The 24,294-nt window shown below is 35.4% G+C and overlaps 1 protein-coding gene across 2 annotated transcripts in view; it reads left to right on the forward strand.

The window, feature by feature from the left end:
• Nucleotides 1–24,294, forward strand: part of LOC111153187 (myosin IXA) — a 282,109-nt gene that overhangs the window by 119,122 nt on the left and 138,693 nt on the right. For both annotated transcript variants that reach the window (XM_022512043.1, XM_022512044.1), the window contains exons 14-15: nt 2,604–2,799; nt 11,922–12,041. In XM_022512043.1, coding sequence (XP_022367751.1) covers nt 2,604–2,799; nt 11,922–12,041 — 316 coding nt within the window. The remainder of the gene's footprint in view (nt 1–2,603; nt 2,800–11,921; nt 12,042–24,294) is intronic.

The raw sequence follows: 24,294 nt of genomic DNA on the forward strand, positions 1-24,294 counted from the left end.
GAGGACTTAACTACATACTCAACAGATGTTAAGAAGGGTCTCAACATATTTGCCAATAAATTTGACAGCATAGATAAAATGGAGAATTCCATGAAAATCACACATCAAAACTGACACCAGAAATACAGGAAAACCTGAGAAGCCTATTCCCATCACATAATTTGAATCAGCAGTTTAAACTTCCCCATAGAGGAAATTCCAGGCCTGTATGGTTTCACTGGCGAATGCTTCCAAACATTGAAGTAATACTAGTCTTATGCATTCGCTTTTAAGTTTGAGATACCTTTAAGGTGTAGAAATGGGTCTCGGACATAACAACAAAGATCTGAGCTGGAAATACAGATTGGGCCTCGTCATATATATAGTGTTTAAAGCCATTACTACGGTTGAGATCACCTGATGTAAGATGATTGAGTGAAAATTTTTCCAAGAGTACATAAGACCAAAACCCAAGAATTTCAAATATGGTAAGTAGTAAATCACAAAATGTATTGTTAATAGAAACCAAGAGAAAATTTTCAAGAAGAATGATGTGATTAGTTTATGAAATACACTTAGAAATCTGGAACTTTAAAGACCGATGAGACCATTACGTTTGGAAAATAAAGGTTTCCATCAACATTTGACACCCATCATGGGAAAAAATTCTAGAATTTTACTTTGTACGGTATAGTTATTAATAGGATGGAATGGTCTTCGGTATAAAACAGACAATTTTCAGTTCCTGTAGTACTTACTATGTTTGACCTTTGGCAAGCTTCTTTATCTTTCTGTTTACTTATCAGTAAATTATGGTTTGTAATTATTCTACCTTATTAAATAATTGTTAGAATTGAATAAGTTATGTATAGTGCTTAACTTAGTGCCTGACGTCTTATTTGCCCTTGGTAAGTATTAGCCAGTGATGGTGGTGGTGGTGATTTGGATTTGAAAATTTTTATCAGTTTTACTAACTTTTATAATACATACTTTTGCTCAAAGGGTGTTAAGGGACAAGCCAAGGACCAAGATTCCTGGCCTGTTTCTCCTTTTCTCCTGTTCTTAGGAGAACAAAGACTAGGAAAGGAAACCCCTAAAGAAGTCCAAACTGCCTTCTGGAAAACATCATACTAGACATGCTCCTCATAGAATTCTGAGTTAAAGAGCTGTTATGTCAAGTTGCACCAACTCTGAGTGATGTACTTACCAACTTTTAATCCTTTTATCTGGGTGTGATTACAGCCAAATGCCTACTCTATACATATCAGTCTGGAACATTCTTCCACTGAGTGTAAACTTTTTATTCTCCTTGTCTTTCTGTGGGATATTTTAACCCATTTTCTTCTGTTAAATCCCCTCCGTCCCCTATCGGCAAGTGGTTTGTACTGTCTATTTACAGTCCTTAGGTAATATGTATATTTTCTGCAGTCTCTGTAGGCCTCCTAGGCATATATATTCATCTGCTTTCTTGATGTCTGTATGCAGATACGGTATAGTGATAATGAGTGGCTGTCTTTGAATCCCTATTCTACTTACTGTGTTATAGGGGCCAGGATAGTTAACTTCTCCATGACTGAGTTTCTTCATGTATAAAATAGGAGTAATAATAATATCTATCTCAAGCAATTGATAGGTGGATGAAATAAGCTTAAATGAGAAAGCACATGTAAAGTGCTCAGAAGAGTGCCACACACATATTACCTTTCAATAAATGTTACTTGCTGCTATCATTATCCTCACCATCTCAAACTTCACTTGCACAAAACTGATCTTTTGATTTCATTTCCTTTCCCTAAATCTTCTCTTTTCTCTAGACTTCTCCATATCAATATTACCTCCACCTAGTTCCTAAAACCCAAAATATAGGTATTAACCTTATTCCCTCATTCTTTCACCATGCTATAATACACCAGCTAATTCTTTGCCTTACTTCCAAAACATATCCCAAATATAGTAACTATTTTCCCTTTATGCTGTTACCACCAATGTAGTCTTAAGTCACCATCACCTTTTGTTTGGATTATTTCAATAGCTGGTCTCCTGTGTTCCATTCCTTGTATAAATTCATTCCCTCTGCAGCATCCAGTGATATTTATAAAATATCATTTAGCTCCATTGGCTTTCTTTTATATTTGAATAAAATCTACAAACTCCTAACTCAGGCTTGCAATACCTATTTATTTGCCAAATCTTCCACCACTCTCACCCTTGCCCAGAATGTTCCAGCTCCTGATCTTACTGTTTGTCTACTAACTTGTCCTACCACCTATACATAATAGGTGTTGTATTCTCTTTGTTTGGAACACTGTTCCTTGTCTTCTCATGTCTGGCTCCTTTCTTTTATTCAGCTGTCTGGTAATTTTATGTGATTACCCCTTCAGAGAGGCTCTCTACTTAACAAGCTACAATAAAATTGTAGAATATTTACTGTCATCTAAATGTATTATAGAATTCAATAGTTTTAGGATTGGCTGGGACTTTATCAAAGGTGTTTGGTCCAGTTAGCTACCTAGAACAGAACTCACTTCTATAGTCTTTAGTAAACCACTTTTCAGACATGTCACCTATTATCTTCTTGGTTTAATAATTTTTTCAAAAATAACACTGATACTTTTTTTGTGTAGGATTTCCGGGAAAAAAATACAGATCATATGCGCCCTGACATTGTAGCTCTTCTAAGAAGTAGCAAGAATGCATTTATCTCTGGGATGATTGGAATTGATCCCGTAGCTGTTTTCCGATGGGCAGTTCTCAGAGCTTTTTTCAGAGCCATGGTTGCTTTCAGGGAAGCTGGGAAAAGACACATTCAGACAAAAACTGGTAAGCAGTAGATATTAGTATTCTACCATACTTATCTTTCAATTTTTTACCTCTCTTAAGGAGTAGAGACATAATAATTTTGTTTTCTTAACCATATCCTAACATCATTTTCAGATCTGATTAGTTCCAGTGTACTTGGTACTTAAGTGAATACATGGTGTTTGTTTATATATATGTGTTGGTATATTTTTATTAATAAATACTGAGAGGAGTAATGTATGTAAAGCACCTGATATTCAGTAGGTACTTTTAGTAAGACATTGGTAAATTTTTAAACAAAAAAACGAAATGATACTTCACCATTTACTTATATAAAATTAAATATTGATAACCTTTATTTTCTTATGCAATAGTTTTTATGCAGATGAAACAATTTAATGTGGAAGCATAAATCAGGAGATAAAAATATTGGATGGAGGTAGGGGGCAGGAGATAGCCTTACTTCAGAAATCAGTCAAGTGTCATTTCTTCTCTTTTTGAAGAGAAGAAATTTTTGTGATTTTGTGACTATTAGCAGTTTTTTTTTTTTTCCCCAAAATACTGTCTTCAGAATTATGGGGGTAAAGCCAGGTAATAATAGATGAATCTGTTTATGAATGTTAATTTTCTTTTCTTCCTACCCTTAACTCAGTTCATTGGATTTTACTTTGAAATTTAGAAATGAATGGAGCAGGATACTTTTTCTGTGTCTCTTCCCCTTAAATCATGAAATACCATAGTCCCTTAAATCATGAAATACCATAGTTCACAATCTGCATGAAGGCATCTTATCTTCATAAGCATTTGTTACCTAATGAAAATCACAGTGTAAAAAAGAGAAAAAGAAAAAAAGAAAAAAAAATCACACTTTGCTTACTGTAGCTCTAGCCTTAGATAGACCATTGCTGCATAGTGAGGATTTACTAATATATATGTAGCCATTTAAAATAAAGTGTTCTGTCCAGAAAAGCTTCAGTAGAAGCGCACTAGGACCCATCTGTACTTTCAGGACTCCCAGATTTACTTATATGGATTTTCAGCATGTGCACTAGCAGTAAAACTTTTAAGTTCAGCTTTTGCATATTCCAAATGAATACTTATATTTGGGAGATTGTATTTCTGAAATGAGAGGGAAAAGCTAATTGAACTTAGTTTCTGTATTTCAGATTATATAATATGTACAAACTGGCCTTTGTAAATAGGGAGAAATACAGTTTTTTTGGAAAATAAAAGGAATATCTTAAACCTACTTTACCTTTTAGAAAATTATCTCTAAGAGGCTTTCTTTGTAAAAAGCTCTAAGGAAAAGTTTTTTCTTTTAATGTAAGATACATTATTATTTATCATAGTGGATTTACCAGTTTTGAAAATTGTAAAAATTGGTGTATTCTACTAAGATATAACTGACTATGAGAAGAAACTTTTCTTGTATTTACTATTGAAAATATTGCTTTCTAAAAAGATTAATCACATTGTTTTTGTGTTCTTTTGGTATTTAAAATCTTATTTGTGAAAGCTGGTTGTATGTTTATTATTATCCTTTGGTACAAAGATACAAAATGTTATTAATGATCAGCAAAATGATAGTGTGTTATTTCTACTTTGATCATGTTTAGATTCTTCTTCTTTTGTAGTCTAATTTTCTTTCTGGCCAGCACAGAGCATCCATATAATAAACTTTTTGAATACTCTTTTATTTAAGGCTATAACTTGCATGTAGAAGAAAACTGTGCCCCCAAAAATGTATAGCTCAGTTAATTATCACAAAGTGAACACACCCTGAAACTATCACCTAGATTAAGATGTAGAATATTACCAACAACCCAGAAGTCTCATTGGATAAACTTTTTAAATTTCACTTTTTATCAAGAAAAAGAAAAGTCATAGTTCATTTGTATTTTGATTGAGCAGATTTGTTACAGGAAATAATTATATTGCAGTATATTACTATCAGTGCCAGTATTTAGCATTTTTGCTCCTTCTGCATGGATTTAGGATAAAAGGGTGCCATAAAATTTTAGAACATTATAGCATTACAAAACAAAAACTAACAGAATAATTGTGAAAATGGATAAATAATAGTTTCAGAACTTTTAAAATGACCATGAATAGTATGGAGACATAGTGAAAATGAAATATTGGAATTAGAGATTATTTAAGCAGAAGTGGAATTTAAGTGGAATTTAAGTAGAAGGAGAATTATTTAAGTAGAAGTGGAAGGCAGAAGGTAATCAAGTTCAGATTTTGAATGAGACTAAGAGTTCAAAGATAATCTTTTAAGGAAGAAAGAAGATGTTGACTACAGATGCACAATATATCTTCACTTCCTTTGAGAGTATATTTACAAAAAATTTTAGTGTCTCTTAGCTAAATTGCTAATAAATATCCTGATACTAAACTAAAAAATCTTGGATTTTCTTATGGAATTCCCTGACATTCTTTTTCTTCATCAAGCCATCCAAGCACAAATAATATCAAATTAAAATCTACTTTTTGACTGTTATTTTCATAGACTTCCAGATTAAGGAACACAATTTAAGACTTTTTTTTTTTTAAAGATTTTATTTATTTATTTGACAGGCAGAGATCACAGGTAGGCAGAGAGGCAGGCAGAGAGAGAGAGAGGGAAGCAGGCTCCCTGCTGAGCAGAGAGCCCGATGCGGGGCTGGATCCCAGGACTCTGGGATCATGACCTGAGCCGAAGGCAGAGGCTTTAACCCCCTGAGCCACCCAGGCGTCCCCAGTTTAAGACTTTTAAATAAAAATTCAGTTTATTCTTTTTAAGAATTGATTTGTTATAATTGCATAATGTGTATTATGGTGATCAGAAAACCATGCAGTGTTCTTAGTGGAATTATTTAAGTAGGCAGTGTGTGTGAAGCTACATATTGGCCCTGCTGGGACTTAGAGTGAGAAATAGTAATGATTTGTTTGGTCAGCAAACAGACTTTGCAGAATTAGTTCAGGATAGTAGCAACAATTATGTGAAACAGCAAATCCTGGGAAGAAGGGAGACTCTGATTTCTAGAGTTGCCATGTTATATTATTTGAAATATCTGGTGTTCTACACAAAATTCTGAAACACACACACACACACACACACACACACTAAGAAAAGAAAAGAAAAGAAAATGACCTGTATGTGTGAAAAAAGGAATCAATAGAAACTATTGCTGAGGAAAGCCAGACCTTGAACTTATAAAAGTCTTTAAGCTATTTTTTTTTTTTTAAGATTTTATTTATTTATTTGTCAGAGAGAGAGAGAGAGCGAGCACAGGCAGACAGAGTGGCAGGCAGAGGCAGAGGGAGAAGCAGGCTCCCCACAGAACAAGGAGCCCGATGTGGGACTCGATCCCAGGACGCTGGGATCATGACCTGAGCCGAAGGCAGCTGCTTAACCAACTGAGCCACTCAGGCGTCCCGCTTTAAGCTATTTTAAATATGTTCAAAGGCAGCCATATTTGAAGAACTAAAGGAAAGTATGAGAACAGTGTCTCACTAAATATAAAATATTAATTTATATGTGTGTGAGAAATTCACTAGAAGAGTTCAGCAACAGATTTGAATAGGCGAGGCCAGAATCAGTGAACTTGACCATAGATCAGTTGAGATTATCTGTTCTAAGGAACAGAAAAAAAGAAAGAAGAATGAATAGGAATGAACAGAGCTTTTAGACCTGTGGGACACAATAAAGTACCCTGGCATCTGGCAGTTTAGAAGGACAGAGAAAGGGGTAGTAAGAAATGTTGCAAGAAATAATGGCCAAAAGCTCTTCAAATTTTCTGAAAAGACTATATACCCAAGAAGATCAACAACCCACAAAGGATCCAAACTTAGATACATCATAATTAGATTGTCCTGAGATAGAAAATATTAAAAGCATCAGGAGAGAAGTAATGCATGTACAAAGTGTCCTTAGCAAGATTGACAGTTGATTCATCATCAGGAACCATTGAGGCCAGAGGGCAATACTGGACATATTCAGAGTGCTTAAAGAAAAAAGAGAGTCAAGAATTCTGTATTCACAAATCAAAACCACAGTGAGATTGCTATCTACCTTATACCAGTCAGAATGGCTGAAATTAACAAGTCAGGAAATGACAAGATATTGGTGAGGACATGGAGAAAGGGGAACCGTCCTACACTGTTGGTGGGAATGCAAGCTGGTGTACCTGCTCTGGAAAACAATATGGAGGTCTCTCAAAAAAGTTGAAAATAGAGTGGTGCCTGGGGTGGCTCAGTCGTTAAGCATCTGCCTTCAACTCAGGTCATAATCCCAGGGTCCTGGGATTGAGCCCTGCATTGGACTCCCTCCTTAGCAGGAAGCCTGCTTCTGCCTCTCCCACTCCCCCTGCTTGTGTTCCCTCTCTCACTGTCTCTCTCTCTGTCAAATAAATAAACAAAATCTTAAATTAAAAAAAAAAAAGAAAGAAAATAGAGCCTCCTACAACCCAGCAGTTGCATTACTAGGTATTTTACCCCAAAGATAAAAATGCAGTGATCTGAAGGGGCACCTGCACCCCGATGTTTTTAGCAGCAATGTCCACAGTAGTGGAAGGAACCCAGATGTCCGTCGACAGATGAATGGTTGAAGAAGATGTGGTATATATACACAATGGAATACTATTCAACCATCAAAATAATGAAATCTTGCCATTTGCAATGATGTGGATGGAACTAGAGGGTATTATGCTAAGCGAAATAAGTCAATCAGAGAAAGACAATTATCATATGATCTCGCTGATATGTGGAATTTAAGAAACAAAACAGAGGATCATAGGGGAAGGAAGGGAAAAATAAAACAAGACAAAATCAGACAGGGAGACAAACCAGAAGAGATCATAGGGAACAAACTGAGGTTGAAGAAGGGAGGAAGGTGGGGTGATGGAGAAACTGGGTGATGGACATTAAAGAAGGCACGTGATGTAATGATCACTGGGTATTATGGAAGCCTGATGAATCACTGAATTCTGCCTCTGAAACTAATAATATACTGTATGTTAATTAATTGAATTTAAATAATTAATTAATTCCATATTCAGTAAAACTACCCTTCAAAGTGACCGTGAAATTAAGACATTTGTGGATAAACAAATCCTGAGCTAGTATTATCAGATCTGCCCCACAAGAAATACTTCAGTGAGTTCTGGCTGAAATGAAAGGAAATTAAATAGTAACTTGAAAGCACTTGAAGCGCCATTAAAGGCAACTATAGAGTGAAGTATAAAATATAGTATGAATATATTTTTTTTACATTTTATAACTTTTTTCTCTAATCTGATTTAAAAGACAACTGTACAAAGCAATAATTATAAATCTTTGTTGATGGGCATGACATTTTAAGGGTGTAATTTGTATGACAGTAACAGTATAAAGGAGGAGGAAGAGAATGGAGCTATAGAAGAGAAACATTTTTTTTTATTAACATTTAATGTATTATTAGCCCCAGGGGTACAGGTCTGTGAATCACCAGGTTTACACACTTCACAACACTGACCATAGCACATACCCTCCCCAATGAAGAGAAACATTTTTATATACCGTTGGACTTAAGCAATTTAAATCCAGACTTGATTGTTATAAGATGTTAATTATAATTCTCTTGGTATTTGCAAAGAAAATAACTAAAAAATAATATGGTAATATAAATGACAAAAAATAAGAATATACTAGAAAACATCTGTTTAATATAAAAGAAGACAGTATTAAATAGAGGAATAAAAATAATATGTAATAAGACATATATGGAAACTCAACAACACAGGCCACCTGTTGCATGTATCACAAATCACAAATGTATGATTGCATTTATGTGAAGTGTCTAGAATAGGCAAATCTGTAGAGGTAGAATGTAGATTAGTGTTTGCCTAGGGCTGGAGTAGGCAAGCTGGGAAATGATGAGGGGAAGGATAATTAAAAAGGTTAATTAAAAAGGTTTCTTTTTAGGGCGCCTGGGTGGCTCAGTGGATTAAAGCCTCTGCCTTCGGCTCAGGTCATGATCTCAGGGTCCTGGGATCGAGCCCCGCATCGGGCTCTCTGCTCAGCGGGAGCCTGCTTCCTCCTCTCTCTCTGCCTGCCTCTCTGTCTACTTGTTATCTCTGTCTGTCAAATAAATAAATAAATAAAATCTTTAAAAAAAAAAAAAAGGTTTCTTTTTAGTATGTTGAAGGTATTCTAAAATTCATTGTGGTGATAGTTCAATAGCTTCAGGAGTTATACTAAAAACCATAGAATTGTACACTTTAAATAAGTGAATTGTATAGTATGTGGTTTATATTTCAATGGAACTATTCTACACAAAACACAAGAATGTTCATAGTATCTTTATTCTTAATAGTCCCCAGTTAGAAACACCCAAAAATCTATCAATGGAAGAAAAGATAACCATGTTGTGATACATTCCTACCATGTAACATTATTCTGAGTAAAAAAGAACAGATTACTGATTCTCATGAGTATCATAATGAGTCACAAAATATACTGGGCAAAAAAGCCAGGCATGAAAAGGTACATAGTGTATGCTTTCATTTAGTTTAAGAACAGGCGAAATAATATAGTTATGATAGCTTCTGCAAAGGCATGGGTGGTATTGATAGGAAGGGGTTGAAATAACTTGCTGAGATAATGCAAATGTTCTGTATCTTGATTGAGGATTACATAGATGTAAATATTTTTTAAGCTTATCAAATTTTTACTTGAGATTGTGGTGGTTTGCAATGTGTGAGATACACCTTTAATGGCTGTGTGGCCTGGAAGCTGGCATTACAGCATCTACTTTAGGATCAGAGACATGGCTTCAGGTTTGAATGAATAACTAGGATTGAGTTCCATTATGTGACGTAGTACCTTCAGGGAGCTTAGACTTTTCTGTCACTGAAAAGATTGAAAAATTCTGTCCATTAGCCTTGAGCAGAGAAATAAAAGGACCTTAGCAATCTAACCTTAGGCCTTAGATTGTTCTTAACCTACTTAAAAAAAAAAAATCAGTGCCTCACATCTTTACCATGCATTGATATGGGGTCTGAATTTATCTTGTATTTTTGGTACATAATCTCAAGGTAAGGAATTAACAAACTATACCAGGAACTAGCATAAACCAACACTAAATGAAAGTGTTTTAGGAGTTATGAGACTCCTTAGACAATAACTCTTCCTGAATCTGTACTTACAAACCATCGTAGGAAACTTAACCACCTTAACAGGGCATTGTTAACAGCAAATGAGAGGAAGATCAGTTTAAGGTTTGGAAATAGTATTATAGTCTAAAATAGTAGAGTTAAAAGAAGGTGTAGAAAGCAGAATGAAAGACGTTAAAAAAAAGGTATGATGGTAAGTCCTAAAATAGTCACAAATACAAAATTACCCATATCCAGATGTCATTGCCACAGTTTATTAGACAAAAGAGTGCAGTGGCTGTAGTAATGTCAAGCGATTTCTTCAAACTGCTTACTAATTTAGTATATTTAATATCCTAAACTTTTACATAGAACACTTTAATTCCATAATCTCCTTAAAATTATTTCTGACTGGCAGATTATCAAGATGCCTGAAAGTCTTGTGATAACTTTTTAAAATTACAGTTTGGTTAGAGTATAAATAGAACTTTCCAGGCATTTTTTTTTTCCCCTCAGATGGTCCCCCTCAACTGATACCTACCTCCTGGCACCACCAACTAACAAGTATAGGCTAGTCTGAGCCTAACTAAGCATTCTTTCTTCAAGCAGCCCATCAAAGATGGTGGAGTGGATCATTGATAATGGGCATAGAATATTTTTACTGAGATGTTCTTCAACTAAGAAATGATGGATAACTTGATATTTGTCTCTTTTTGAAATACTGAACATTTGCAGCTATGTGCTCTCCACATTGGATGAATGAGAATAGTGTTTTATTAGTTTACTTTTTCAGTATTGGATATGAAAATAATTTTCAAATCTACTTTATTTTTAAAAATTGCTATTTATAAGTATCTTATTATCTGATGCAAGATTCCATCTCTTTAGCTAAAATGTGGATGCTTGTTCTCTGGATCCAGTAATCTAGTTCAAGGAATTTTAGTTAGACTAAACCCTGCTTTGCAAACCTCTTTGAACTACTCTGCCTCTATTTAACTTTTTAAATGATTCTGCATTGAGAACTATTCATAGGTAGTATCTCATTCCTAATTATACAGTAAATATGCACTAATGAAACTTGATTCATTGTGTTGCTCACTTTGTCTCTATTGTTAAACTGTTCCCTTTTGTTTTTTAAAGGCACACCTACACAAATTTGAACTAAACGTCCTAACTCTAGCGATGTTCTTTGAGTAAATGATACTCAACACCTTCCCCCCCACCCACAAAAAACCTGGAGATGCCTATTTTCTTTTAATCCATCTATTACTAATATTAATAGTACTGACCTCCCCGCAGCCTCCTTTATTGTTAGAGTGACTCACTGCTTCAATAGCACTAATCTGGGGCTTTGGTCCTTCCTTGAACATACTCTCTTCCCTTTCCCGCAAATAGTTGATTTTGTCTCACTTGACTAAGTGGTGGTGAGGTACATTTTCCACCTCTCTTTTCAGATTTATAAATACCAAAGTGCTGCTGGGTTTCCCTGCTCTATGGTGCTTTTCTTCCTGCTCTTTAAACATTGACACACTTGTTGGAATTCCTACAAGTGTGGTTAATTGCAAGATTTGTGAAAGAATTATTTAACTTTTGGTAAATTGTTTTGGGTGTATTTTTCTTTGGGGTTCCATCATTGTTCCTTGCATTGTTGCCAACTATATGCTAATTATATTTCAGACCTGATAAAAATGGGCCTGTTTAAAAAAATAAACATACAAATTGTTTTGAAATTTCCCTAATTTTTTAAATTAGAAATTTTTAGTATGATATTAATTCACAACACTTTCAGTACTGAAAGGAATACTTTGAATACCTAAAAAAGACCTTTATATTTTCCTTTTATTTTTGTCTGATTTCCTCAAATCAATTTAGAAGATTTATTCACATTTAATGCATATTACTTGATACATTTTTAAAAATATATTCTTAAGATAGTTGGCAGCATTGTCCTTGATTCTCTATTGGTTTGGGTTTATATAATATCTTTTTTCTTTTCTCCATTTTTTTGTTTTTCTTTTGCTTCCTAAGGGCATGATGATACAGCGCCATGTGCAATTTTGAAAAGTATGGATAGTTTTAGCTTTCTCCAGCACCCAGTCCACCAGAGGAGCTTAGAGATTCTGCAGAGGTGCAAGGAAGAGAAGTACAGTAAGGCTGCAAATCCTGATAAACTCTGTGTCATCACGTATCTGTTTGGAAATGGAAACCAAGAGCATTCTGCACCAGGGTGGGACATAAATTGCCTTGACAATGTGACCTCCATAATCCTTTGACAAGTCTCAGGATATTTCCATTGATTGAGACTTATTTCTTCTTTCTTTTGAAAAAGTTGATATACCTCTTCTTTGAACTTGGATGACTATTTTTTGCCTGTGATCCTTGAGTTGTTAATTATACTTGGTTTTAGAGTCTGAATTGGTTTCTGGTTTTGTCTTTAAAGTAGCTGAGTGATGGTTACAAATCGAGTAATGATTTTTTTCCTGCTAATTTTTTTAAAAAGCTTTATTCAAATCTAATTGAGGTAAAATCGCATGCAAAAGCATAGAGTTTGATAAGTTTTAACGTATATATGCACTTGTGAAATCATTAGCACAGTCTAGTTAATTACCATATCTGACACTGCCAAAAGTTTCCTCTGCCCCTTTCTAATTTTGGCTGATTTTATGCTTGTTTATGCTTGAATTTGAACATCAGCAGTGTTGCTTTTGTGTATCATTGTTTAATCCACTTCATTTGATTGCAGTTCTATCAGACCTTTCTGTCTCTGGTTTAGAGCAAAGCCATCACATTAATGTTTTGGCTTAAGAAAGAGTGAGAATCACGATGGATATTCTTTTTTAATTTTTTAATTTTTTTTTTATAAAATTAGTGTGAAAAGATGCCCTTGGTCTCCATTTCCTCCTTTCTATTTGTTATACTCATTCTGAATGAAAATGGGTCCTTTTGCCTGTTGTGGGATTATAGTTTCTTGGCAACTGCTATCGTGAGGATGAAGAGGTCTTTTAAAATACTCAAAGCCCAACTCAGCAAATAATGGACTTAAATTACTTACCTATTCTGAGCTTTTTACAAATCACCATAGATTTACTTTGTTAATTTCACTGTTTTGTGATTGAAATTCCATGAAATTTTAGGATCCAGTTATCAGTGAAAGGAGAATGTAAGTAGAATTTCTAAAAGCAATGTTGTGGGTTCTTCAGTTCTGCTTTCACTGTTGTATAAGAAAATGTGTAATGCATTTTGAAAAATACTATTTAAAATGTTTTCTTATTTTAGAAAGAACAATGGTAAGTATTTCATTTTAAAAAGAACATCGTGTTACTATTAATTATTGCTGTTTCTAAAAAGTATACAGTAAGTCTTCATTTCAGTTACCTATCTTCCTCTCCTAAATCTTTTAATCCATGGGACATTATTTAAAAGAGCCTACAGATCTTTTGGGGGAGTTTAAATTGTTTTTTACTTTTAAATAGTGGCAGGTAGTTTATTTGTTTTGCTGATTTTCATGACCCTCAGTCCATCCCAGCTTAGTAGATATGGGTTCAGAATAGGAGGGCACCATGTACAGCACAGCATAGGCTGCATGAGGAATTTTTTTTTTTAAAGCTTTTATTTATTTATTTGACAGAGAGAAAGACAGCAAGAGAGGGAACACAGCAAGGGGAGTGGGAGAGGGAAAAGCAGGCTTCCCACTGAGCAGGGAGCCCAATGGGGGACTCTATCCCACATTGGCTCATGACCTGAGCTGAAGGCAGATGCTTAAGGACTGAGCCACCCAGGCGCCCCTGCATGAGGAAATGATATATTTATCTACATTTACATGCAAATTTATGGAAGTTGGAGCTTTTCCATTATTTTAGGTAGTTTATTACATTTCCTATATAGTACTACCAGTAATTAAAATTTTATAATATATAAAATTACAAATTCAGGTCTAGGAGACTGTTTTTAAAAATACAGGGAACTACCAACTTTAGGTAATGGATAATTGGCAAGGTGAATGAACCCTTCCACAGGTAACAATGATAAAACCTGGAAAAATTTTAAAAATAACAAAATGATTTGAAAGCACTGGAAAAAGACAAAACAACAACAACAACAAAAACCCCACTGAAAGACCAAAAAGAAGCAGAAACCAGAGGAGAGTTTATTCTTTGAAGTAAGTAAAGCAGTAGAAAAGAATTGTGAATCTGTGGCTTTTTAAACAAGGTGCTCCCCAAGTCCCATGGCCCCAGAGACAACTGACCACAACCATACTGACTTGAGGTATCAGAGAACAAAAGTTGAGGATTGGCAAAACAACTTGGAATTTAGGAGGAAAATCCTGGAACTGAGTAAGCTGCCAAAGGGCTAAAACACAAAGTTAGAGTATAAATTCTGCCAACCATACCTGGCTAACAGCTGTGAGTACTCAGGGAAGCTGGTAAACAAAGCAGTGCAAACCAAATAGGAGATGACCTTTGAAAGATAAAACTGTAGTAGGTGAGATTTGCAAGTTTGCTCCTTTTTTGACAGAGGGCCTTTTGTATCTCCATAGCTCCTGTGGGAGAAATACTGAAGTCTTGCTATCTTGTCCCATAAATAGAGGGGAGAGAGAAAGAAGCAGAGAAATACTTGAAGAAATAGTGGCCAAAAACATTTCATGTTTGATTAAAAAAAAAAAAAAAAAACTGACTTAGAGATCCAAGAAGATTTGTGACTTCCAAGTAGAATAAATAAAAAAGAAAACCATTATCAGGCACATTGTTTGCCAAATGTCAAAGAGAAAGAGAAAATCTTGAAAGCAGCCAAAAGAAAATATGGCACATTCAATACAGGGGAATAATGATTCGATTAACACCTGACTTATTAAAGCAGTAGAGATGGAAAAATATCCAAAAATCATAATTAAAATCTCCCCCCCAAAACAAACAAAACACTGCCCTCCCCAATCCCCGCAACAGAACTCAATTTTCAGGCAAAATTTCTGTATTTTAGTTTGGGTCCAGACAAGTTAATTACCTGTTAGAAGAAAAATCAACAGTTTCCAGAAAAATGTAACAGAATTTAGTGTTGCTACAATGTCTAACTATTAGCAAAAATATTCTTTAAAAATGAACCTGAAATAAAGATGTTCTCAGATGAAAGGAATCTGAGAGAATTTGTCACCATAATTTACATTCTATAAGAAATGATAATGGAAATTTTGTTTTTTAATCAGAAAGTTCGACTTTATTTTTTTTATTTAATTTTTTTTTAGAGAGGGAGAAGGTGTTTGAGCAGTGGGAGGAGGGGCAGAGGGAGAGAGAGAAAGAGTGACTTTTTTTTTTTTTAAGGTTTTATTTATTTATTTGACAGAGATCACAAGTAGGCAGAGAGGCAGGCAGAGAGAGAGAGGGAAGCAGACTCCCTGCTGAGCAGAGAGCCCGAGGCTTGATCCCAAGACCCTGGGATCATGACCTGAGCCGAAGGCAGAGGCTTAACCCACTGAGCCACCCAGGCACCCAAGAAAGAGTGACTCTTAAGCAGGCTCCACACTTAGCACTGAGCCCATCCATCACATGACCCTGAGATCATGACCTGAGCTGAAATCAAGATTCGAATGCTTAACTGATGAGCCACCCAGGCACCTTGATAGTAGAAGTTCTTTAAACTAAAGGCTAAAATTACCATCAGATGGTAACTTGGATGAATAATAAGTACTGGTACACTTTTCTGCAAAAGGCCAGGTAGTAAATATTTTAGGCTTTGTGGGTCTTATGGTCTCTGTTGAAACATCTCCATTCTACTGTGAAAGGAGCCTAGGGAATACGTAAATAAATAAGCATGGCTGTGTTCCAATAAAACTTTGTAACGGACACTGAAATTTAAATTTCATATGATTTTCGCATGTCACAAAAATATTTTTCCATTGATTTTTTTCTTTTTTCCCTCAACCATTTAAGAAATGTAAAAGCCATTCTTAGCATCAGGTCATGCAAAAACAGGCAGTAGGTTTGATTTGGCCCAGGGACTTAGTTTGCTGACTCATTAATTATTGGAAGAAATAGAGAAACAGAAATAATAAATCTGTCTACAAATAAATGACTATACATATTTCCTTTCCTTGTCTTAATTTCTTTTAAAAAGATGTATGACTAAAGTAAAAACTGTGACATATTCTGGTGGTATAAAATGTATCCACAAATTCTTTGATACTCCTCCTTTCAAAAGGCATGTGCTCTACTTAATGACTCACTTCTAATAAATGGAATATGGCAGAAGTAACAGTGTGCGGCCTTCACAGTTAAGACATAAAAGGTATTGTGGTTCTTCCTTTTCATTTCTTTTGCTCCCACCTTCTCTCTCTAGTAACTAATCTCTGAGATTTGGTAAGGAGGAAATTAGAGGAGAGAAACTGAGGTTCTTGGAAGGATGACCTTCAGTCACACTTCTGCAAAGATCAAGAGCCCTGGTAAGATAAAGGAGTAAGATGGTAGGAGAAAGAGAAAGGGTAGAAGAGAAGAATCGCACTTGAATTTGACCCATACTTTTGATCAGTCTATACTCAGAACATGTTTATGAAGATGATGAAGGATTAGCAGTTGACAGAGAAGCATTGTGGGCTTGATAAAACTTAATACTCTCACCTTGCTGACAATGCTTGCCTTAATATCCCTGACCTCAGGCCTCATTATGGTCCCACAAATGATTGAAAATTTAATCTGACCAAATGCAATTAATAGAATTCCATTGTGGAATTCCAAATGGAATTTAAGTCTGACCCAAATGGAACTTAAAAATAGAAATCAGTAACAGAAAGCTATCTGAGAAGTCCTCCAATTTTTCTTTTTTGAAGTAATCTCTACACTCAACGTGGGCCTTGAATTTACAACCCTGTGATAAAGGGTCACTTGCTCTTCTGCTGAGCCATCTAGGTGCTCCCCGAGAAATACTCAAATATTTTGAAAGTAAACCCCATGTTTAAGTAACTCATGAGTTAAAGAATTCATATGGGCAACTTGAAGCTATTTTGATCTGAATGAAAATGGAAATAACTTACATAATGCAACTAAAGAAGTGCTTATAAGAAAATTGATAGCTTTTAATTCTTTATATTAGAAAAAGTCAGAATCAATGCTTTTACCTAATGAAGATGCAAGAGCACTTTACACCCGAAATAAGTAGAGAGAAGTGAAGAGCTACAATCTGTGAATATAAAGCAGGCCAACAGTAGAGAAAATCAGTGAAAACCAAAAGCTGATTTTTCAAAAAGAGCAATAAAATTGATAAAGCTCCAGTTCTGTTTACTAGAACTTTCTGTGAAGATGAAAATGTTCTCCAGCTACACTCTGTAAAACTGCAGCCATTAACCACATATGGCTATTAAGCACCTGAAATTTATTGAAAATTTGAAAACAAATTTTGATCTGATTCAGTCAAATAAAATTCGAAAGCCATGTGTCGCCAGTGGCTGCTGTATTAGGTAGTGCAGTTCTAGCCATTGTGATCAAGAAATATGAGAGAAGGGGCGCCTGGGTGGCTCAGTGGGTTAAAGCCTCTGCCTTTGGCTCAGGCCATGATCCCAGGGTCCTGGGATCGAGCCCCACGTCAGGCTCTCTGCTCAGCGGACATCCTGCTTCCTCCTCTCTCTGCCTGCCTCTCTGCCTACTTGTGATCTCTGTCTGTCAAATAAATAAAATCTTAAAAATATGAGAGAAGACACAAATACTTATCGGGAATGAGCAAGTGGACAGTTACATATGGTATAGACCATCAAAAGATTGAGGAGAGATTATGAACACTTGTGTCAATAAATTCAACAACTTAGAGGAAATGGACAAATTCCTTGAATGCCGATCTAAATTGACCCAAGGAAAAATAGAAAATTTGATCACTCCTATACCTAATAACAATGATGGATTCATAAGCAAAATCTTCCCCTAAACCCAAAAAGTCCAGGCCCAGATAGCTTCAATGGTAAATTTTATTTAAGAGACATTTAAGGAAAGAAACCAGTTCTCTTCAGTTTCTCTCCAGAAAATATAGGAGCAAGGAACCCTATGCAAATCATATCACGAGGCCAGTATTATTAATCTAATACCAAAACCAGACAAAAACATTAAAACTATAGACCAACATACCTCACAGTAACAGATGTAAAAAGCCTTAACAAAATAAGGGCTAACTGAATTCACCAATATATTAAAGGAGAATACATGAAAACCAGTGGAATTTATTCCAGGAATGAAAGGTTTGTTTGATAATAGAAAATCAATCAATATAACCCACTATATGTTTGTTTTAAAGATTTTATTTATTTATTTGTCATAGAGCACAAACAGAGGGAGCAGCAGGTAGAGGGAGAAGCAGGCTCCCTGCTGAGCAGGGAGCTTGATGTGGGACTCCATCCCAGGACCTTGAGATCATGATATGAGCCGAAGGCAGACTCTTAACCTACTGAGCCACCCAGGCATCCCTGTAATTCATTTTATTATCCATCTAGAAAAAAAGAAAAAGCTTATGATATCTCAGTAGTTGGATAAAAAGATTTTTGTCATAATTCTTCAGTCATTCCTATTTAAAAACTTATAGGATCCTAGGAATAGGCAGCCTCCTAGTTTATAGAGAATATGCATAAAAATCCTACAGCAGACTTCATACTTAATGATCAAAGATTGAATACTATTCCCTGACATTGAGAAAAGGCAAAGATACCTGCTTTTGCCGCTCAGATTTAACACTGTACTAAAAGTCAGACACAGGGGCGCCTGGGTGGCTCAGTGGGTTAAAGCCTCTGCCTTCAGCTCAGGTCGTGATCCCAGGGTTCTGGGATCGAGCCCCGCATCGGGCTCTCTGCTCATCAGGGAGTCTGCCTCCCCCTCTCTGCCTGCCTCTATGCCTACTTGTCATCTCTGTCTGTCAAATAAATAAAAAAAAAATCTTTAAAAAAATAATAATAAAAGTCAGACACAGTGCTATAAGGCAACAAAAAGAAATACAAGGTGCATAGATTGAAAAGGAAGATGTAGACATTGTGATCAACTGTATAGAAAGTGCTAAGGAGTTTAAAATATGCTATTTGATCTAGAAAGTAATCTCCCAGGATACCAGGTAAATTTACAAAATTAAGTTATTTTAGCCGTGAACATGTGGAAAATGAAATTTGTGAATTTCATTTATACATCTTTGTCAGTCAGCTTCCTAGATACTCTCCAGTTATCCTCATATTCTGGTATTCTCATGGCAGAAGTGATAGTTTGTCAATTCCAAAATTGAGTTATGAAAGTCTGCAGTTTCCATCTTAGATAATTTCTCACTTGCTTAGCTCTCTCTTGGATCACTGTTTCTGGGAAAAGTAAGCTGCCATTTGAGTAGCCCTGCTGAGAATTCCTCTGAAGCCTGTAGTCAGCAGTTAGGAACTGATTCTTGCCACTAACCATGTGAGTGACCTCGAAAGCAAATCCTTCAGTTCCATTCTAGTCTTGAGATGACCACAGCCTTGGCCAACAGGTTGACTATAACCTCATGATAGACCCTTTCTCAACCACCCAGCTAAGCAGTTGAAACCTGTTTCTGTAGAAACTCTGTGATTATGAGAACTGTCATATTTAAGTGCTAGGTTTTGAAGTGATTTAATATGTGATGGGTAATAATATAACATACTGTAACAGGAAATACTTAGGGATAATTTTTATTTTATTTTATTTATTAATTTTGGCAGGGGGCAGAGGGAGAGAGAGAGAATCTTTTTTTTTTTTTTTTAGATTTTTATTTTATTATTTGACAGAAATCACAAGTAGGCAGAGAGGCAGGCAGAGAGAGAGGAGGAAGCAGGCTCCCTGCTGAGCAGAAAGCCCGATATGGGGCTCGAACCCAGGACCTGGGATCATGACCTGAGCCGAAGGCAGCGGCCTAACCCACTGAGCCACCCAGGCGCCCCGAGAGAGAGAATCTTAAGCAGGCTCCATGCCCAGCACAGAGTCTGATGGGAGGCTCCATCTCACAACCCTGAGATCATGACCTGAGCCGAAATCAGAAGTCATATGCTTAACTGACCTAGCCACCTACATGCCTCACGTAGGGATAACTTTAATGAAATACGTGTTAGACCTGTATACAACTAAGAGGAATTGAAGAATACCTAAATAAATGAGGAGATTTTTTTGGTAGAAATTCACAAGCTAATAACTAAGATTTACATAGAAATACAGAATAGGATAACAAAACAATTTTGAAAAAGAACAAAGAGAGCTTATATGATTTCAAGACTAAAATAATCATGACACTGTTCTTAGTATAAAGATCAAGAGATCAATAGAATCAAATAAAAATCCAGGAAAAGATCTGTACTTATTGGTCAATTGATTTTCCACAAAGGTGCTGAGATAATCTATTGGGGTTGAGTATAGTCTTTTAAACAAATGACATTGGAACAGCTAGGTAGCCTTATATAAGAAGAGGACTTTGACCTTATTTTATCTATAAGATTGGACTCGAAGTGGATCAAATAGCTCTTCCTAAAAAGTAAAACTAAAAAAATAAAAAATTAAAAAAAAATAAAACTATTTAATTTGTAGAAGAAAACCTGAGAGAAAATCTTTGTAATCTTGGGACAGGCAAAGATTTCTTAGATGGGACGTAAGAGTATGAACCGTTTAAAAACAAAAGGATAAGTGGAGTTCACCAAAATTGAAAATTTCTACTTTAAAAAACATCTTGCTAAGAAAACTGAAAGCATACCACACCCTAGGTAACAAAACTTGTGTGATACCGGTAACTGATAATGGACTTGAAAACAATATTTTAAGAACTCCTATAGTTAATAAGATAAGCAGTTCAGTTAAAAATAGCTTAAAGAGGGTGCCTGGGTGGCTAAGTTGGTTAAGCCACTGCCTTTGGCTGAGGTCGTGATCCCATAGCCCCAGGATGGAGTCCCACATCAGGCTCTCAGCTCCATGGGGAGTCTGCTTCTTCCTCTGACTTTCTCCCCTCTCATGCTCTTTCTCACTCTCTCTCTCTCAAATAAGATCTTAAAAAAAATAGCCTAAAGATTAAAATATGTGGTTTATTTTTTTTTTAAAGATTTTATTTATTTATGGGGCGCCTGGGTGGCTCAGAGGGTTAAGCCTCTGCCTTCGGCTCTGGTCATGATCTCAGGGTCCTGGGATCGAGCCCCGCATCGGGCTCTCTGTTCAGTGGGGAGCCTGCTTCTCCCTCTCTCTGCTTGCCTCTCTGCCTACTTGTGATCTCTGTCTGTTGACTAAATAAATAAAATCTTAAAAGAAAAAAAAAGATTTTATTTATTTATTTGGCAGAGAGAGACACACAGCGAGAGAGGGAACCACAAGCAAGGGGAGAAGGAGAAACAGGCTTCCTGCCACAGCGAGAGAGGGAACCACAAGCAAGGGGAGAAGGAGAAACAGGCTTCCTGCCGTGCAGGGAACCCAATGTGGGGCTCGATCCCAGGACCCTGGGATCATGTGCTGAGCCGAAGGCAGACACTTAATGACTAAGCCACCCATGTGCCCCTAAACATATGCTTTAAGAAGTATATATACTAATGATCCATAGGTTCATGAAAGATGATCAGTTTCATTAGTCCCTAGGGAAATGCAAATTATAATCACAATAAGGTCACATTAAAAGCCTGTATCATTGCTAAATTTTAAGAAGTTGACAATACTTAAAAATATTGATAGTATTAACTGATGATGAGGATGTGAAGCAATTGGAATTCTTTTATACTCTACTGCAGTGTAAAATAGTACAATTATTTTGGAAAACAGTTTGTCAGCTTTTTTTATAAATGTGAGCATATCCTTTCCTTGTATTCCATTAATACTAATCCCAGATATTTACCTGAGAGAAATGAAAACATGTTCACCCGAATAGTTTTATAGATCAGTTGTTAAAATATTACTTTCAATGAAACAAGTACTGTTATATAAAATTAATAAAAATAGATTAACCTCATCAATTACATTCTCAAAATGAATTTTTTAAGAAGTTCAATTAAATAATATCTAAAAGATTCTTTTTTTTTTTTAAGACTTTATTTATTGAGAGAGAGAGATAGTGAGAGAGAACATGAGCGGGGAAGAGAGGGAGAAGTGGGGCTTGATCCCAGGACCCTGGGATCAGGACTTGAGCTGAAGGTAGATGCTTAACTGACTGAGCCACCCAGGCATCCCATATCTACAAGATTCTTAAAATGATGAAAATAAAAGGATCTACAAAGGTATACGAGGCAAAGGTGAATAATAGCAATAAAGTTAGGTAATAATCTGAACAGATTTACACTGATAGAACTTTATTAAAAGATTTAGGTGAGAACGACAAAACCTGAACTCACAGGAAAGTTTTGAGATCTGATAAAGAAATGATAAATATGTGTATAAATCTAAATAAACAGTTACCTTGCAAAACTTATTAGTAAAGTTTAATTTGCTTGATTAATGGGAAGAAAACAAGGTGAAATAGGTATTGGGTAATGACCTCTGAGATGGGAAGGGGATAACTAGAATCAAATCACTGAAAGGTTCTTGTACTCTTTAGTGAAAGGGAAGAGAGAATTCGGTTTAGGATTCTTGGATATGCTAAAAATTCAAGGATAATCAAAGGAGAGAGTATAACTTTCAAAACAAGCAAAACCAGAATATAAAGAAAATAATTCAGTAGAAGTCTGGATAGAAGCATGTAGTAATTAGGGAGATTCAAGGCATAAAAGAAAAAGAAAAAAACAGAAACAACTGTATCAATAAATTAAAATGAACCAACCTAAACAGTTAAAAAACAGGTTATCCAATTAAGAAAAAGAAAGCTCAATTGTAAGATGTTTATAAGAGAAAAACCTAAATCCTGTGAATACAGATTCAAAATAAAATGTTGAATAAAGTTGTATCAGAAAATTTTATTTCTGCTCTCTGGTACATTTTCCCATCTCCTTTAGGCAACTCTTAAGATTTCTGTTACTATAAATTAGTTTTGCCTTTTCTAAAAATTTTACAGAAATGGAATCATACAGTATGTATTCTTTTGTGTTGATTCTCTTATGCAATATAATGATAAACACATTCATTTGTGTTGTTTCATATACAATTTGTTGCTGGGTTATTATATATAAAATTATATATACAATTTTGTGTTTATCCATTTGTTTCCTGATGGATATAAGGGTTATATACTGTTTTGAGCTCTTGGGAGGAGCCCTGCTATACACATTCTTGTTCAAGTCATTTTGTGTACATACATTTTCATTCCTCAGGTAAAACTTGTGGTTGGTTACTGTGTTATAAAGTAGACATGTTTTAATGGCATTAGAAACTATCAAACTTTGGTACTTTAAAGATACTTCATTTTCTTTTCTTTTTTTTTTAATTTTTATTTTTTAAAGATTTAATTTATTTATCTGACAGAGATCACAAGTAGGCAGAGAGGCAGGCAGAGAGAGAGGAAGGGAAGCAGGCTCCCTGCTGAGCAGAGAGCCCGACGTGGAGCTTGATCCCACGACCCAGGTTCATGACCCAAGCCGAAGGCAGAGGCCTTAACCACTGAGCCACCCAGGCGCCCCAAGATACTTCATTTTCTTTTGACATTATATGTTTTTGATAAACTCAGATGTCATCCTATTATAATTCTTCCATATCCAATGTACCTTTTTTTCCTCTGGCTGCTGGGCATTTTCTCTTTGTTTTTTTGGTTTTTAGTAATTTATTATTTCCTAGATATGATTTGTATTTAGCCTCTTTGGGATTTGCTGTGCCTCTTGGACCTGTGCTTCAATTGTTTTTCATCAGATCTAGGAAATTTTTGGCTAACATTGTTTCAAAATTTTTTCTGCTGCAATTTCTTTTCTTTCTGGATGTCAGTTACATGTTTTTAGAATATTTGATGTTGTCTCAGAGATTCCTCATCCAGTGCTCATTTTTCTTTTATTTTTGTTCTTTATTCTTCACATTAGATAATTTTTATTTATTGATTTCAAGTTCATTGTGCTGTTTAAAGTCTTCTTTTAAACCCATAGAGTGAATTTTTTGTTTTTAGTACCAGAATATTCATTTGGTTCCTTTTTACAGTCCCAGTTTTCCCTTGAATTTTGCTGTCTGTATAGTAGAAGATGGCATAAGACCATCTTCTACTTTAAGTCATTGAACATTATAGTAACTATTTTAAAAACAGTCATTTTTTTATGCAAATCCTAAAGTGGGGGATGATAGGATCTGAAGCTGTTGGAATGGGATCAGGAGAGAGGTGCACAGGCCTTCATTTTCTGAATAATCAATAACAAATGTTCAGTATATTATTCCTAATGCCCTCTTAATGTTTAAAGTATTTAATAATTGATGTTGAAAATCATCACACAGAGGGAAATAAGAAAATCAAATAATATTCATAAAAGAATTACCCTCAAAGAAGCACCCTATTGTGTTTGCAGGGAAGA

This window comes from Enhydra lutris, unplaced genomic scaffold, assembly GCF_002288905.1.
Source record: "Enhydra lutris kenyoni isolate GAN:26980312 unplaced genomic scaffold, ASM228890v2 scaffoldscaffold31, whole genome shotgun sequence".
Classification (NCBI taxonomy): Eukaryota; Metazoa; Chordata; class Mammalia; order Carnivora; family Mustelidae; genus Enhydra; species Enhydra lutris.